The 18,384-nt window shown below is 41.4% G+C and overlaps 1 protein-coding gene across 1 annotated transcript in view; it reads right to left on the reverse strand.

The window, feature by feature from the left end:
- il1rapl2 (interleukin 1 receptor accessory protein-like 2) overlaps positions 1-16,256 on the reverse strand; it is a 298,916-nt gene extending 282,660 nt beyond the window's left edge. Inside the window, exon 1 of the mRNA XM_070836982.1 lies at positions 16,154-16,256. Coding sequence (XP_070693083.1) covers positions 16,154-16,244 — 91 coding nt within the window. The 5' untranslated portion in view covers positions 16,245-16,256. The remainder of the gene's footprint in view (positions 1-16,153) is intronic.
- Between the last annotated feature and the right edge of the window lie 2,128 nt (positions 16,257-18,384).

Here is an 18,384-nt window from a genome sequence, read left to right on the forward strand (position 1 = left end):
GTACAGGTGTATCACTTCAGAACTAATAAACAGTCCTTTGACTTGTGCTGCTGAGAAGTCACTCATCTCAACAAACTAAGTCCCTAAATAATGAAGAACTTAAGGCATTAGGATCCCACACTCACTCTCTTGGTCTCTAAAGCTGGCTTTACACCAAACAACTCTTCAAGTGATTTCACTGTCACTGACAAATTTCTGATGTTGGATTAAAACCGTGACAGTTTTACTAGAACGTGGTGCTCTCCCATCGTTTCAGTCGTTCGGTGTAAAGTGGTCATAAATCCAAGCTTTCTCAAGCCGACCTTTTTCTTGTACAGACAATCTGATAGAATCAAACATGCTTGATGTAACAGAAGTTTTGTGAGCATGAAGAACAACAAGTGAAAACACATATGCAGGTGGACCAGGGATTTATAGGTGCTTTACATATAGATTTTCCACTTAAATGGTCAGATCTGATAATTCCATAGGCTGAAGCCATAAGCAGTCTTAACAACACTCTGAGTGTTAATTGAATGTGAACAGCCAATTGGCAGCTTTGAGACACCCGTAGCTCCATACAAGCCAGCTGGAAAATCTAGTTTTCTATTCAATTATCTGCTGCTTTGTACTCCTCACTACTCTCCTCTTTTCCCCCATTGTCCTCTCCTCCTTCTTTTGATCCTCCCCTCACTTTTTTTTCTTTTCTTCTCCCGTTCCTGCATTCACCATACACTTCCTTTACCCCCTGCTCCCCCCTTTCACTTTTCTTAATTTCTCCTCCTCTCTTCTTGATTATTTAATTTTGAATTATCTCTTCCAATAACTTCTCTTAACCTCTCTCCTTGTCTTTCTCCGTGCTCTCCTCCCCCCGCCCTCTCCTGTCCTTCTGTCCCTGCTCTCCCCTTCTCTGATCTGCTCTCCTGGCTCAGGCCCAGTTAAATTACCAGTTCTACAGAGCGATGGTGACAGAGTGCAGAACTTAATTACACACTGGCTGACAGCAAGGACTACGTGTTGGATTTTCTCTCTCTCTTCTTCCTCTCTCGCTTCTGCTCTTCACTACCCCCCCACTCCCTCATCTCTACCTTTCTCTTGCTGTCTTCTGTTTCCTTTTCATTTCCTTGCCTTTTTTTCTTTGCCCTCGACTTTCTCTTTGTCTCTATCCCCCTTATTAATGGCTGGTTAAGACACTGCGCTCCGTGCTGTTTCTGTGTGCTTATTACTGGTTGGCAGAGTTTGGGGTGGCTTGGATGGCTGCAGGTGGAATTGGGGGCTGTATTGTAGAGTGTAGCGAGGCTTTAAAGAATCAGTACTAAAATCTGCTTAGAGAAACTTGAAACTTGCCTTAGAGGCTGTCTGTCACATTGTCTGTAACATTTTATGTCCATTATTTCTGGCATGATTCGGGAAGTTGATACAGGTTAATAGTTGGCAAATAAAGCACTGCATTCATGAGCCTTGATATACAAATGAGAACAAGAGCATCGTAAAAGGACTAATATGAATATGAGTTTCTAATCTCAATTAGCCATATTAGCATAGTTTTATTTATATCAACTCAGAACAGAATGAGCAAGAACTTTGTGTTCATTGAGGACTGACATTCCGGTTTTGTTACTTGTTTATGAGAACATACAAACTCCAACAAGAAAGAAGTCCATGACCTTCTTGCTTTGAGGTGACTGTGATACCCACTGTACCACCGCATTTCTACCTGGACATTTAGTGGAGTACTATATGTCTGGGCCCAAGTTTTATAATGAAAGTAGATTAACTTAGCAGGAGAATTTGCAGATCATTGGAAATTGATTCTCCTGCTGGGCCATATCAGGTTAAATGATGACATTTTCCAGATCAACCAGTGTAATGGCTGCTTAGGCACGATCATTTAATAAGTGGTGACTGCGAATTTGTTGGCTCAAACAGCGCAAGCCGCTCCATCTGTGGAAGCCAGCTCCATCAGCGCCAGCTGAACCTCTGACACTGTAGGTGACACCAGCGATTTGCAAATGAGCAGTGTCTGAATTGTCATTTATTTAAGTAGCAGCAGCGTCTGACTCAGTGTCTCTGACTCCATCATGTAACTCAGTGGCCACTGCAGTTTTGTCATCTATCATTCAATTATCAATCAATCGTTATTTGTATAGCACCAATTCATAACAAACATTATCTCAGAATATCAAAATTAAGAGAGACCCAATTCAAGAGTTCAAAATTAAGGATTCACGAATCCCCATATGAGCAAGCACTAGGTAACAAATGTAAGGAAAAACTCCCCTTGAGCAGAACACAACTCTTAGGTGGGCTGCTTCCTGCTGGGGATGTGGCCATGATTGGCTAAGCCAATGTTTCTGTTATTAATTCCAATAACACGCACCAGTGGAGCGACAACAGTGTCAACTCTAAGTCCTCTGGCTACAGGTGTGTCAAAGACCTCAGAAGCACCCAACATGACCTGTGTTTAAATGACTAGAACTATTGATGCTTGGCTGTCTCCCTAAGCCAGTGCTGAGAACGGTTTTTGGAGGATCATTATAGTATCCAGTAGGGTCGGTGACCTAATGACTTGAACTATTCCTCTTTGAGAGTCCATCACTTGTGACAGTTGGCTTTATGTCAGCTTCAGAGTCACTGAGAGAAGGTTCATCAGAATCATCCAGTGTAGAGATGGTCATGAACTCAAAGGCAGCATTGACATAAGTGCTGGTGTTAAGTACTTTTCCCGGGTGAGTCATTGTAATGAAACTGTGTTTTGTTTTATTTCATTTTCCTATTGGAATTCAAATTTAGCAACTGTTGTAGAAAGTGTTAAAATGCCATTCTGTCTTCGTTTTCATCATCGTCATATTTTTCTGTTTAGATGGCTACTGCCTCATCCAAATTTCCAATGTCAAAAGCCCTTCTAAAACTTGGGGCTCGACATCAGTTGCCTCCTTCCACTCCTCTGGCGTCTTGAGTCCATACTGGATTGATGGATACTGGCAGGTGTTCTAGCAGGTGGTCCCCTCGCTGACTGAGTAGCTGGAAAACTGTTTTCATCATGAGGTCTATATAGGGAAGAGGTTGGTGCCAAAATACAGGCATGCCATGACACATTCCAGTCTCCACATTAATGACTTCAGATATGGGGAGGCCCAAGGTCACCTCTGGAGCCCTGTATGCATGAGCTTGTAATGTCATTCCAATGTTTACTTTGGATGGCAAAAGGGGCTAAACCTAAGTTGATTAATTTCACAGTGAAGGGTGGTTCCCAGTGATTGACCAGCATTAGGTTGTCAGGTCTGTGTGAATGATGTCAATACCCTTCAGGGCTCTCTCCCTCATCAGATTCCAAAAGCTGCTGTTCAGCATCTCAAATGCAAAGCAATACAAATTTTGAGAAGATTAAATTAATTTCCACATTTTCCTTTCAATGATGTGACCTTCACGTTTTTATGGATCTTGATGGCACTAGTCTTGGTTGTTTTTAAGTTCACACACTTGGCAACTTTGCCAAAACATCCTTTTTTAATTAAGTCCAGTGCAAGGTAGCATACAGACTTGCTTGGTACAGGGCCTATCTTCTTGTTCACATAATATTTCTTATCTTTTGTTGTAGTTGGGAAAGATATTTTTGCAGTCAGATGTTTCTAAATACTGTCCAAGTTTAAAATCTCTGACAGTTTGAATGAAGTATTACTGTCTAAATATTCGATATTTGAAGGGTAAGGTAGATATACTTACAGTAGTAGTTTCAGAAACTTGGCATTTCGCTGCAGTTTGAAATTTCCAGAAAGGAATGATCATTTTATGGTTTCTTGTAGGGAAATTGATGGATGTTTTTTGTTTTTAGTTTTTGAGACTAACACAGGGATGCACATGGGAATCCAGCAAACATATAAAAAACTAAACTATTTAGATTTAACTTGACAAGCATAAGTAAACTGGATGGGAATTTCTGACTGGGTGAAAGACTGGATAATGTATTCGAGTGTCTTAAAGATCTACATTAATACTTTTACTGTGTTGTGTTATATTTCTGTATCTCCATTCATGGAACAATATATATAGCAATGTGTTTTCAATGTATGTATGCACCATGTGTGTGTTTGTTGGTAATTTCTTGCAGGTCAGTGTCTGACTTCCAAAGCTGAGTGTATTTCTTCTTGCACTCTTTAAATGTTTGTTCTTTGCCAGGTGTTCCAGCATTAATTTGTTTTCAGGCTTATTTGCCCACTGCGACTGTAATCTCTTTATTCATTAGTGCTGCCACTGCAAATGTGAATGTGTGGTGCTTAATGCACATGCCTGTATGTGCACACACTGTATGATGTGTGTGAGTCCAGCTGTGAGGTTGTGTTTTTATAATTCATCACGCCATAATAAATTCATGCCTTTCACTGCAAAAGACATTGAGATAAACACAGAAATAGGAGAGAACGACAGGAAGAGGAACTACAGAGAGACAGATAGAGTGTTTTCTATAAAGTTAGGATTATTATTGAAAAGCATAATTTATAGAGTTAAGAGGAAAAGTTAGAAGTTTGAACACAAGCTTATGACTACACTACTACTCCTTGTGTGTGTGTGTACTCTTATCTGCTGGTGTGAAATTACTGTATCTGTGCCTGTTTGCATCTATCTGCACATTCTGGAGGTGTGCGTCTGTTAAGGGGGTAATTAATAGAGGGCCACATATAGTCTCTTTCCCCTGGGTCCCCTGTCCGAATGCATTACTGTCAAACACGTGCACACACACACACACACACACACTCACACACACACACACACAGAAAAAACTCACAGAAGTCAGTGATGTACTGTAATATTATGAAGTCAGACTATAATCAGTCAACCAGCTCCAGCTTCTGATATTGTTAACATAGCATACAGACACACACAGCAAAAACAGATGTCGTGGCTTCATGTCTGATGCCATCATAAGAAGGGTTAGAGTTCCACCAGGAAATAATAGTTTTTTTTTCCGTTTAAAATGTTTAATTCATTAAGCATTTTATAAAGTGATCTACTTCCTTCCTCCTTTAAAATTCCAGAATTTATCAATATACAAAATATCTTTAATTTTACCAGTGGACATAAACTGTGTCTAACTTCACAGGAAAGTCTGTCCTCGGCCTCTGTGCTCTGGAGTTTTCTTTAGGTAGCAGTTTTATCTCACTATTTATTCTGATGTGGTGACATTAATCAATGATGAGGATGTAGCCGGTGTGGATAAGGTGCCCTGTTATGCTGCAGGACATATTATAAAAACAGATTAATGGGATTTTATGAAAATATTACACACTGTGGCCATCAAAAATCTCACAAAAAATTCATCATTTGAAGAAAATCAAGTTGTTACGGTTCACTAACAGAGCTGTAAATAACAATTTTTTACAGTGTTTGAACACCTATGGCTGAATTTGCTTTCATTTGTACAACAGCCATATTGGTACTTGACTGTACTATAGGTGGATGTGCATTAAGAACGGAGGTGTGCAGTCAAAGGAGGGTCATCCTTTATCAATATTTGACCGGAGAACCAGAGCATGGATGAATCTTTAATATGACCTTGGCGCATAACAAAGAAATCAAGAAATGGAAACATAGGGGACAAAAGGAAGAGAGGAAGGGGGGGGTGGACAGAAAGAGAGTGAGTGGTACAACATGGGGGGGTGGAGAGATGGAGAAGAAAGAGAGGAAGGCATAGAGCAACAGGCATTTTAAAATCATCTGATGTCTTAAATCTAAAAAATTCTAATTCAAAAAAAAAAAGTGCAAGGATCTTGGAGTTCAAGGTTCAGCCTCCAGTTTTGATTTTCCCAACACTGCAGAAAATATCCAGTCAGCTCAAATGTAAAATGCTCCAAAGTGGATGGTGTAAACATTCATATTTATATCTATTCACTTTAATTTAGCCTCTTTTAGATACAGACACCGTCATGACCTGACATTATTGACTGACTGAGAACCTCCCTCTAAAGCCGATTAGAGAGAGAGAGAGAGACAAAGAGGAACAAGAGAGAGAGAGAGAGAAAGGCTAGAGAGGACAAAGAAGCACACTGCAGAAACAAGAGAGAGCGAGACCAGAGACAGAAGTAGAGGAGAGGAGGCAGCGAGACAGATACAGTAAAAATGGACGCAGAACATGAAGGAGTACTGGCAGAGTACATTCAGCCGAAGAGTTACTTCTATATTGCAGACAGCAAAAAGCTGTTTCTCAAATTCATTCTTTGTTGGACTAAGTCTTGATTCAGAGCTTAAGAACAGCAGCCCATTTAGTTTGTAGGCGAACCTGAACATCTTTTATTGCAGTTTAGCGTCACAATATTGTATTACGTCCTGTTAGCGCCTGAATGATATCTGTGTGTATATATATATATATATATGTATATATAAAATATCTGTTCTCAAATGTAGTCAAAAAAATTGAAAAACACATTTCATTTAGCAAAAAATCAAATTGGTACATTTATTTGCTTCCTTGGTAAGAATTAGACGACAAGACTGATACCATTTTAACATCTGTATGCTAAACATGCAGCAGCAGTGGGCTAGCTTAGCTTAGCATAAAGACTTGAAATCAGGGGGAGAAATCGAAGCTGGCTCCATCCAAGTGAACAGAAAATGTAAAAACGACAAGTTGTGGTTACGAGGTGGAGCTTTCTCAGCCTGGTGCAGTGACCTCCTGGAGTCTCAGCTGGTTGCCTCACAGTAACAACAAGAATCCAAAATCATTCTCTTTCCAATGTAGTGCACTATAATTAGCCTCTGCCTTTTTATTTTGGGGTGTATTTTGGTGTGCCCAGTGCCCTTAGAAGTGGAAAGATTCCTTTCTGCCAATAATCCCACAATGCAATGCATTTTATAGGTGAAGAGATGACAGTTGGGCCAACACTTGATATGTCAGCGATGACACAACATGACAATGATTCATGAGTGTCCAAAATCTCAATTTACTGCTCACTACTGAGTAAATTACTGACAGAAGTGTTGCGCTTCTCATCTAACTCTCAGCAAGAGAACAAGTGGGATTTGACAAAATACATTATCGGTGGTTGTAGAAGGGGCGCCGACATCAGTGTCGCAACCAATAAAATCTGCTCTCTCGCCTTCCTCGTTCCACGGCACCATGCCACAGGACTCACAGACAGACAGACAGACAGACGAGTCTCGAGAGGCTCTGCCACAAAAGCTTCTCCTGAGAGAAAACCGATGTCCTTGTTCAGGAGCAGCAGAAACACAAGAGGCGAAAACAGCACCTTGAATTCTGCCAGCATTAGAGGGGAGAACACATTTGGTTATCGTGCCGCTGTGGTCTCAGAAGAGTCATTGCCCAGTGTAGAGAACGGTACGGCTGTAGCAGAGGAATCAGTAAGGAGAGATGAAATGCACCATCATTAGAAACGGAGCCTCTAATCTGGTCTTATTTTCTGGAGACAAGTGTCGAATTGATGTGATTTAAATTTAAGTGAGTTAAATTAAAATATAGGACAGAGGTACCATGTTAAATACTTTTTACACTGCAGGCTACTGAGAGGTTACTAAACCGGTCTCTGCTAATGTTGCTAAAATTGAAGCTATATGTAGTCGTTTTATTAGAGCAAGCTGGAGTGCACACACACACACACACACACACACACACACACAGCTTGTTATCTTTATCCTAAGATGAGCAACTAAAGGGCAACAGAGAGAGAGAGAGAAAGAGAGTTAAAGAGAATGAGAAAGACAGTGTATTGTAATTAGTGTGTGAGCAGAAAACACTCAAACACACACACACACACACACACACACACACACGTAGGCACAGCTGAATGTAGAGTGGAGAAAAGTCAAGTGGATGTCTGTATGTGACAAAGCCACTTGTGTTAATTGCCGGCAGAGACTTAAGCTAGGAGTGCTGTAAACACAGAAAATATTTTCATGCTAAATGTCATGATGGGCGCACGCACACACACACAAACACACACACACACACGGTGAAATGATGTCATTCCACACCTCTGTTGTGTCATATCTGCACGTCAACATGTGCGAGCGTTTCTAGTAACCCGCAGCTTTAGTGTGTGCTCCCAGCTAAAGAGTGCTGCTCTCCCCTCCATAGGTGCACATCTTCAGCTCTGCTCAGCATTATTCTGGCATCTTTAAAACATTTCAAGCATCAGTTTAATTTCATAGACTGACTCCAGCAGCCGTTATGTCAGGGGACCCGCTGAGGTTATGTCCACAGACCACTCACTGACTTATTTACACACGGAGTAAGGAATGCGTATTACCTTTTCAACATCTGGTTAGAATGAATCTCAAACCGCATCCCAGTGCTTCTCGGGTGCACTTACGCTTAGCTTTGATGAGAGCCGATTATCTGTGCTGTGCTATCTGAGTGTGAAACATTAAAAGGAAAACTGTCAAAAGATGACTGATGATGCCTGATCATGACACTGATGGTGTTTATTTAATTGATAATGTGTTGTTATGTCCAGCCAAGGCCTGGCCCTCACTGAGATTTCACAGCTGTCATCCATTTTTTGCCGCTCATTAGTCCTTTCGGAGTAAGCAGACAGTCAAGGCTGCCATGTGATATCTTTTTATTTAATCAGGATTAAATGCGTGAAGCCGCGGAGCAGTCTGAAAACACGCTGAAATCCAGGCTTTTAAACCATTCCTCTACTGCTCTCACCACAGAAGGACTAATGACTCAGAGCGTTTGACAGCTAATTGAAAAAGATCCCTGAAAACACCAAACTGAGGCTAACTTGCAAATGAAGTTACATCACTCACCTGCATCATTCAGCATCTCCGGGCCGCTGTATACTACAGGAGGAGGTTATTAATGTTGAATATCTCTCATCCACTGCTCTATTTCTCTTGTTCTCTGTCACTGCCTGCGTTCTCCACAATGGTGAATAAGTTATTTACCTTTTTGCCCTCAGCGCACCGAGAGTAATGGCAAAGACATTTTCACCGCTCCTCAAACAAGCTCACGTCTTTCTGGATGCTAAGTTTTTAGCACTTTCTCTTATATTTTAGATGGTTTTTTGTTTGTTTGTATATACTTTGTAGTTTATCAGCCAAGCACAAAGAGCAAGTGTGTCAATGTTTTATTGCGGAAGTGTGTCTGCATAGTACGGTGGCCGGGAGGTGCAAAACAATTTTACAATACAAGAAACGCTTTTACAAAGCTGGAGACAAATTTACATTTTAGAAAACATTTTTACAAATCAGAAAACAAAATCACATTGCCATAACACATTTACAAGTCCTGAGACAAATTTACATTTGAGAAAACAAATTTACAAGACGTGAAACACTTTTACAAACGCCGAGACAAATTTACAAGTGACGAAACACTTTTACAAGTAACTTTTTCAACCGGAAAGGGAATGTACCAACTGTCGAGTAGAACCGGAAGTGATAAGGAGTTCATGGCGACCCACGATGGACGGCAGTCAAGCGGTCTTTTGCTCGTTTTGAGGCGAACATATAAGCCGATTAACGCGGTACATTCCCTTTCCGGTTGAAAAAGTTACTTGTAAATTTGTTTCGGCCGTTTGTAAAAGTGTTTTCTGAGTTGTAAAAATGTTTTCTAAAATGTAAATTTGTCTCCAGCTTTGTAAAAGCGTTTCTCATATTGTAAAATTGTTTTGCACCTCCCGGCCACCATAGCATAGAGAACAGAAGTTAAAACTCCGCTCAGACGCTTTTTAATGTGAGATTAGATGCAGTGTGCAGGCCTTCTGCTACGTACGAGTGTGTGTCAGTAGAATAGATACCTCTCTGTGTGGGTTTAGTCCTTTTTGTTTCAACAAAAATACCTGGTGTGTTCAATTCAAACGTCTTTGGAGCAAAAAAAAAAAAAATCCACAAAATAGCAAATGAAGTCGTCAGCACTCGCAAATGGGTCTGTAGCACTTTTAATGATGCACAGCAGTGGAAGGAAATGGACATGTTTCAGCCCTAGGCTTTCCTCAGCGTGTCTCTGGCCCTCTTTGTTCACTCAAGCTAGTCTGCGCACACACACACACACACACACACACACACACACACACACACACACAGATAGACAGCGTCTACGTTATAGACTGTACCATGCAAATATGTCTCACTACACACTTAAGTATGACAGACACACACACACACACACACGCGCGCTTTATCTTTGCTGTGCTTTGCATGCCAGGAGTTCGTTTGAGATTAGATCACACTGATCTTATCGCTCTTGGATCTCAGGTTTTAGCTGCGTCAGAAAACACACACACACACACGCACACACACACACACACACACACACACACACACACACAGACATAAATACAAGGGCATTCGCTGGCGCTCAATCACCCTGACGCGCACATGCTGTACGAACACACACACAGCAAACCATCTGTATCAGCACATCATGAGGAGGTCTTTAAAGACTCTTGGGACAGAAATAAGAGAAGCAGAAGAAGAAAAAAAATAAACAAACAATCATGATAATAGCCAACAATATGTAGAGAAAATCAATAGAAATTCATACCATAGAGAGTTGTTATGTATTTCAGCTAAATCTAACTGCAATTCCTTTTTTTTTTTTTTTTTATTTCTCACACTTTCAGTTTATTTCCATTACATTATAATCACAATGACTAAAGGATAAGGGCGCCAGTATAGTGTGTGCATGCATACAGATGACCACTTCCCTGCTCTCTGTTTGATTTGTTGTCTCTCCCTCCATCTCTCGCTGTATCAGCCCAGCAGGGATCTAGATAAGAGCCCGCGCTATCTTTCTGCTCGCCATCTCAGCTAATCTATCGGTTTTGTCTGGAGCGGTAAAGCCGTTAAGATCTGGCCTTGACTAAGACGACCGGGAGAGACAGAGAAGAAGGATGGAGAGGATGATGAAGCAAAGAGGGCGAATTAACAGAATCCGAGTTCACCGTAATTAAGACACTTCTACGTGTAATGTCCGTCTGTGTGTGTGTGTGTGTGTGTGTGTGTGTGTGTGTGTGAGTGAGTGAGTGGACGTGTAAACGTGGTGTTGTGGGTGACAGCCAGCCGTGTGTGTGTGAGTGTGTTTATGTGTAGGACTGTATGTGACGGAGGGAGATGGTGTGATTCTGCACAAATGTGTCCTGTGTGTGTGTGTGTGCGTGTGTGTGTGTGTGTGTGTGTGTGTGTGTGTGTGTGTGCGTGTGACAAATGTGCCTGCATGACTTCCAGGCATTATTTTCAGTGTTCTCATGTCTGTGTAGCAACTGTCGAGCTCATTAGCACTTTGAGCGAAATGGGCTAATCTGAGAAACAGTTCTGCCTTTGTATAAATGTAGTTACTTCAACACCGTTAGCTTGACTGTGATTTTCTCCAAGACAATACAATCTGTCTGTGGTCTAGAAGGAAACTTATGCAAGTAGGGAAATGAAATGGAAATGCGTATGGAAAAAAACACATTTCACAGACAGGTGAAAACGTAAAGGAACGACTCGAACGACTGAGTGGAGAAATGAATTGAATGCAGATGCTTTCTGTCTGATCTCGACCTATCCGAGCACCTATGGGAGAATTTAGAGCACTGTGTCAGGCCGCGCAGTCCGCACCATCATCAAAACATCAAATGAGAAAATATTTTGCAGAGGAGCTGTTCTCCGCGAGTTGTTCACCCCTTGTTCACCTCCTCCGGTGGAGTTCAGAGACTTGGAGAATATGAGATGTTAAAGCTGTTTTGGAGGCTCGTGGTGGAAGAACATCTGTCAGACAAATAAACCAGCCGGAGCCCTAATCCTGAATGTATTACAATGACCTTCTTGTGATGTTACGTTCACTCCCCTTTGGCGTGTGAAAGCAGCGCTGAAGGCACCCTTTAAGCATATGTACGCCCTAGTCAGGTGACCTGGTATAAAGAGCGACAAGGTCCACGTATCAGCAGGAGGCCGGTGTGGATGGATGGGTCAAACACAGGAGACCACTGTTTATGTCCCTCATGAAACCAAAAGTCAACACTCAGTAAGTTAGAATGAGTCACTGTTCATTTTTGGTTTTGTGCAGGGTGAACTGTGGCCTCCTGGGAAAAGTATTTTAACCTACATACATAAACTTTGGTACATAAGTTAAGATACTATGAGGGGTGTAACAGTGCGTCAGTATCCTGTGACCTGGACATGAGAACAGGTTGAAATCGTGCACGGTGAAATGCAGGGCTGCACATTCTTGACACTGCACTACAACAACTATGAGCACAATAAATAACAACAAGGGGAATGAGAGTAAAAACAGGGATTAGAAAAAGATGTAAATAGATACATTTGATCATAAAAAATTGCAAATATATGTAACAAAAGTATTAAAATGCTCATGTACATCGGCCCGGTGTGTAGATGGGCTGCGCTTTTTTTTTTTTCCAATTTAGCCATTTGTTGCAGCTGTAAACTGAACTATACAGCTAAATAATAGTTGTGTGTAGTTCAATAAATTAAAACGCATTAGATCTGTTGGTTTCCTTATTGCTGAAATGGACATGACCTTAAAATACTTCCATCCTCAACACTTTATCAGGCTTGAGCGATAGAACGGCACACTGAGGATGTGAATGGCAGGGAGCCATACTGCATCGACAGATTCTACATATATTTTCTTTATTAGTTAGTCAGTATTTAGACCAGCTCACGCTGCATTGCTTCCTGTTGCACTGCATGTTGCAGGCTGCTACTTCCTGCTGCAGCCTGTTTGCTGTGTATACTAATGTGCACAGTTCACAGTCAAAGTCCGACTGGACCTAAGATGGACGGCCGTCAACACGTCAGCACACTCAAAGCTGACAGAAAGATGTCAATTTAACTCTCATGTACTTTGCCTTACTTTGCTTTTCATGTATGTTGGTGTATCAGGGTGTTTTAATGTGTCAAAAACCATCTCGTCAGCAAATAAGTCCTACAGCAACATCCTGACGAGCTTCTGGACTGATGATACTTACAGTAGCTGACCTCTTACGTCTGTGCGGTAGCAGGCAAGCATTTCTCTACAGGGATCAAATATAGTATCATTCTGTCATTGTATGCTCATTCTGTAGCTAACACCTATTTATTATTTATGTGTTATCTGTATAAAAATCACTTTAAAGTCTCTCCTCACCAACCACCACCCGTGCTGTGTCTCATCACAATTTGTCCCCTTTTTGCTGCAGCGGATGCTGCATCAAAGCACAGCGGGGAGACTGACAATAGGAAATGGTAGTTCCTATCCATATGGTGTCCAGTTACACACACACACACACACACTAATAGACACACTGAGCGAGGCAGAGAAAAGATCTAACAGCCTACCTTTGGTCGACTGTAGCAGTCGCCCACATAAATGTCCGCTTGGCTCTTCTCTGATCACATAATTGCTCTGTGCACACCCCTCCCACACACACACACACACATACACAGAAGGAGAGCATACATCCAGAGAGCATACACTGAAGCACACTTAGGGAGTTCACACATACACACGGACACACACACACACACACACACATAAAACCTGGCTATATACATCACCCACTCACGCAGTCGCTGTTCAATATGGCATGAAGCAGACCGTTCACACGTGCAGGTACAGTATGCCTGCGAATGTATGCACATGCATACACAGCAAGTACCTAACAAAAACACCCACCAGCTCACCCACGCAGTCAGCACGTCGAGTGTGAGAGAGAGAGAGAGAGAGAGAGAGAGAGAGAGACGCAGACATGCAGAGAGAAGAAGGTGAGAGAAGAAATGAGACTGAGCTAGTAGAGCAGTGAACACTCTAAAACTCACCCTCGTGCTTCTAAAAAAGCGATTTATTCTTGAATAATAAATTTGATTCATGTGTTGTCGTGTTTTCACTCATCGCCTTTTGCCATTTTGATAGAAAATGAATTCTTTTTTTCTATTCCATGTCATTGTAGCCTGGAGGGTTTGCCACATAATACTTATGACGAGGACTTTATATGGGTGTTGGGGTGGACTGGAAGACATTTTGGCAGGTTTCTGCTTAACTGTCCACATCAATAAATCCCTGCCAGCTGCAGGGCTGTTGTTCTGTAGATGACCCTGACCATTCGCTCCCTTTTAGAGGAAGTCAAGGGAGGACACAATTCCCCTACAAGCAGGAATCTTATTACATAATGTGTCTTAGACGTCCGCCAGTCCATGAAATTAGCATAAATAGGTCCTGATACGATCCACTTGCCATGTTGCATCTTTTAAAGAACTTTAAAGTCCCAATAAAATCTGATCTATCTCTCTATTGATTTAAGTATGGATGACTGAACACATAGAAATCAAGTTAAAAAAAGACATGTTATTATAAGTTGACATGGAGATGAGCCAGCAGCTGGTTAGCTTAGCTTAGCACTAAGCATGGAAAGAGTTGCCAAGTTCTTTCCAAAGGTAACAAAAGCCAATCCAACAAAAAAAGTTATGTGCTGGACTATTTCTTGGACGGGGACTGTAGCTTCCTGGAGTTTCCACTGGCTGTTTGACAGCTTCTCCAGGCCAAGAAAAGTGGATTTTGTCCTTTATATACGGGGCAACAGTTAGTCTGCCTCCGTCCAAGTCTTTATGCTAAGCTAAGCTAACTACCTGCTGGTGTAGCTTCATATTTACGTTACAGACTTGAGAGTGACATCAAACCTCTCATCTAACTCTCAATAGAAAAAGAAAAAGCTTATTTCCTGAAATGCTAACTAAACCATACAAACTAGAGTCAGATCTGGGCCCGGGTCCCCAATGTGAAAGCTCCCTGACTTTCAGCAACTCAGGACTGTGTGGGTCTAGTTTGATCCAATATGGCTGACAGTGGCTAAATCCTGATTGGTGCATGGAAGTATGTGACATCATCTTTTTCCAACTGAGCCCTGCCAACCTAAAACCAGTGAAAGAGACGCAAGTTCAGAAATCTCTCATGTGAAATAAGCAAAACTGGGCTGTTTTCAGACATTGTCATGTAGAGTTCCATCCTAGGAAGAAGCTGATGGAGTTTTCAGGGCCTTTAAAGTTCAAATGGAACTTTGTTATTTCTACAGTGGCTCAGTCGAGCCCTGTAATGTAGCCTAATGCTTAGATGGGTGTGAGACTGTAATTACAAAGGATCTCTGAAGGATTGTTATGGCTGCCCTCAAATTCCCTTGATTAAACCGCCTGGACCTGGACTCTCACGCACAAGCAAGCAAAATTGTGAGACAGGATTACATTACAGGGGAATCAATTCTAACTGGATTGTTATAATTAGATGACCTGAGTTTGCTAAAAAGTCGGTAAGTAATTTCTGTGTTTTTATCACTTTCAGGACTTGGCAGGGGTGCATGACAATATAATGACTAATGCTGTTGGTAATATCCAGAGTTACAGAACCTCTGCTTGTAAAACTGCAGATCAGATATTGTGAGAATCATGACTGATGCTATTCAAACACAAAGACATGTAAATAATGCACTACACTCACTATACAGTATCATACTAAGCATAATTGAGACCGCATGCGAAACATCAATAGCCCGATCAAACTCTCCGTGACAAGCTGATCAGCGAGACACAACAAATCGATCCCGAATAATAGACCATCAGCGGATCTGTCATCAGCTGGCCACTGATACACAAATGAGCACAACAGGAGCAACAATGACAGCAGCAGTCGGACAGGCCGATCATTACACACCCTCAGCAGAAAAGGGAGAGGCAAGGAAACAGGGAAGACAGCTATCTGAGCTCTGAGATAGAGTCTGAAGAGAGGTGTTATCTGAGAAAGGCAGAGGTGGTGATTGTGAAAAAGAAGGAAACGGCTACAGAGCGAAGTAGAAGTACATATCCACTGCATTGAGTTAAGAGATATCAATGCATCAGAAAATACAAGAGTGGAGGGAATTGTGGGGGAAGATGGGCCAGAGCATGTATTTGGCAGCAAGAGGGAGAAAAAGAGAGAGGAGGAGGAGACGGCGAAAGTCAAGAGGTAGCATTATCACTGTATTCGAGAGAAGAATGAGGGGTGTTTGCGATGTGGAAGAAAACAGGGGAGCAAAAAAAAAAAACACACACACAAACAAACAAAAGGGAATCAGTAAGAAACAAAAAACTCCAATAAAGACCAAGCCTGGGAACTTTCAATGACTGAAAGGCTTGTTTTCAGCAGAATGGCCTGGCCTGAAACGCTCCTGTACACAACAAACACCAAGGCTGTCCATCCTACCTGAGTTCCTCTTGGAGATGTACTTGACGCCATCACAGGCTCCCGAGCCGAAGAGTAGGAGGAGGAGGAAGAGGAGGGATAAAGTCTTCATCTCTCTATTCTCCACTGGCACCTTCAGGAAAACAGGACATAGTGGGGACAAAAGCATTAGGGATTGTGATTCTGACTTAAACCTGCCAACGACAAACAAGCAAACAGCATCCAGGCTGCACCTAGATACACAGCGACACACACGGCTGTGATGACAGCAAACACTAAAGCGTGCTCGGGGGTTTCCTGTGATATTCTGTATACAGTGTCCCATAATGTTTGTGCAGGGAGGTTTGCACAGGATCCGGACAGCCTCTCAAGCACGAGCTAAATACTCAAGCTTGGTGTGTTGTGACAAAGTGTTCATTTCTTAACTCATCATTTTCATAGCCTACTGTCATTTTGATTGGCTGACAAAACATTATGGAGCCTTGTGGTGTGGTTTATGATGTTCTATGTACCTAATACTGCACTGTGATGGTTACTTTGTGTGTGTGTGTGTGTGGTGCTACCATTTTTTCTGGTGAGTACAGTACCTTTTGCTTAGCTAAATAATATTTAGGATTATGTTCACAGCACTCTTTGTGAATATGGTAGGCCTGAATTCTTGCTACATTATGAATAGCAAAAAAACGAGTGAGACCAGTGGCATTAGTAAAAGCTAAGAAACTAGAAACAGTTCTACATGTAAATGGAACTTGTCTTGTCCTTATCTATCTACAGTACACTGAGTTACAATCGTTGTTTTGGATTAAAGTACATTTAAGTATAATGCGTTTTGGATCTATTGTCTGCCATTCTTAGTCTTAGATTTATGTTAATACTTCCTGGAAGTGGGGTCAAAGAATCCGAAAGTGCTTTTATTTTGGAAATGCCTGCTTGCACATTCGAAAATTCAAACAATGAATACAGTAAAAGGTCCCAGCGTTTTTCCCACTGGAGCAATACTAAGACCAATATTTATGCAGTGATTTCCATGTTCTGTTTTTGTGATTCTTTTTTTTGTATCGAACTTCAAATGGATGTTTAAATGTCTGCTTCTGTCTCTCAGGCTTGACAGGCTACAAATAAGAAAAGAGAAAAGAAAATAGGGTAACCTCAAATCTTGGTTGGTGTGGGCGGCAAAAAGCGAAAAACAAAACGCTTTATTACAAATATGGCAGTGAGAATAGCAGAAAAAAAAACATTAATATTGATCTGAAACACGGTTTGGTGGAGTTTTGAAAAAAAATCTATTTTTTCAATTGATTAAAATCAAAATACAGAAACTAAATTAGATTTGACCATAGGCCGTGAATACAAAGGCTGCAGAGGCTGTGGGACACACACACACACACACACACACTGAGTCAGCCATGTGAAATCACATTGATAGAACACAATCAGATTTTCTCATACTTTCTGTATACAAACTGTAGCTTGCGCACACACACACAGTAAACCAGGGAGAGATCGAAGAAGATTAGCCATGCCAGCAGTCATTTCATTGTATTTTTCATACATATGACAATAAAGGGAACTCAAACTCCAGCTTGAGTGCTGATTGAAATCACATTTGATTCACATGAGCAGGGGAATAGCTGATGATAGAACCTGGGGTGGTGTTGATATGTGAGCCACAGTTATTTGCCTTTGAAGATGGGCAAAGCAATGATGGGATGGTAATCTAAAATTGGGACCAAATTGATGTGGAGAACAAAGCCGAAAGAACAATAATATGAAACGAAGAATACGGTATGTTGTTGCCACCACCAAATGAAAATGACACTTCTCTGCTGGCTTTCTGGGGATGCGGCCTGTCATCACTTGTAACTCAAAGTACACTGTATTTCAACATCATTTAAAAAAGAATCATTTTAAATGATGAGCAGTAGCTTATGTAGCGTCTCACCATGTTCTTGATAGCATCACAGGTGTAGTTCAAATCCTACTATTACTAACTAATAATCACAAAGTCTACTCAAAACATTATAGACTTTAATAAATTAACATTTCGGCTCATTATAGTAGGAAAAGTTGTGACCTGTACCCTCAAACCAAAGCAGCTAAATGGAATTAGGCCAACTTCATTGTCATTAGCTGCAGTTCCTCCTGTCTTGGTGCGGTCTGTACATTTAATTGTGGCATAATGACACATGAAAGTCCTACTACTTTGCCTTGACTGTTGATTTTGTGCCAATACAAGTCAACAAAGATAACAG

Source organism: Pempheris klunzingeri, chromosome 9, assembly GCF_042242105.1.
Source record: "Pempheris klunzingeri isolate RE-2024b chromosome 9, fPemKlu1.hap1, whole genome shotgun sequence".
Classification (NCBI taxonomy): Eukaryota; Metazoa; Chordata; class Actinopteri; order Acropomatiformes; family Pempheridae; genus Pempheris; species Pempheris klunzingeri.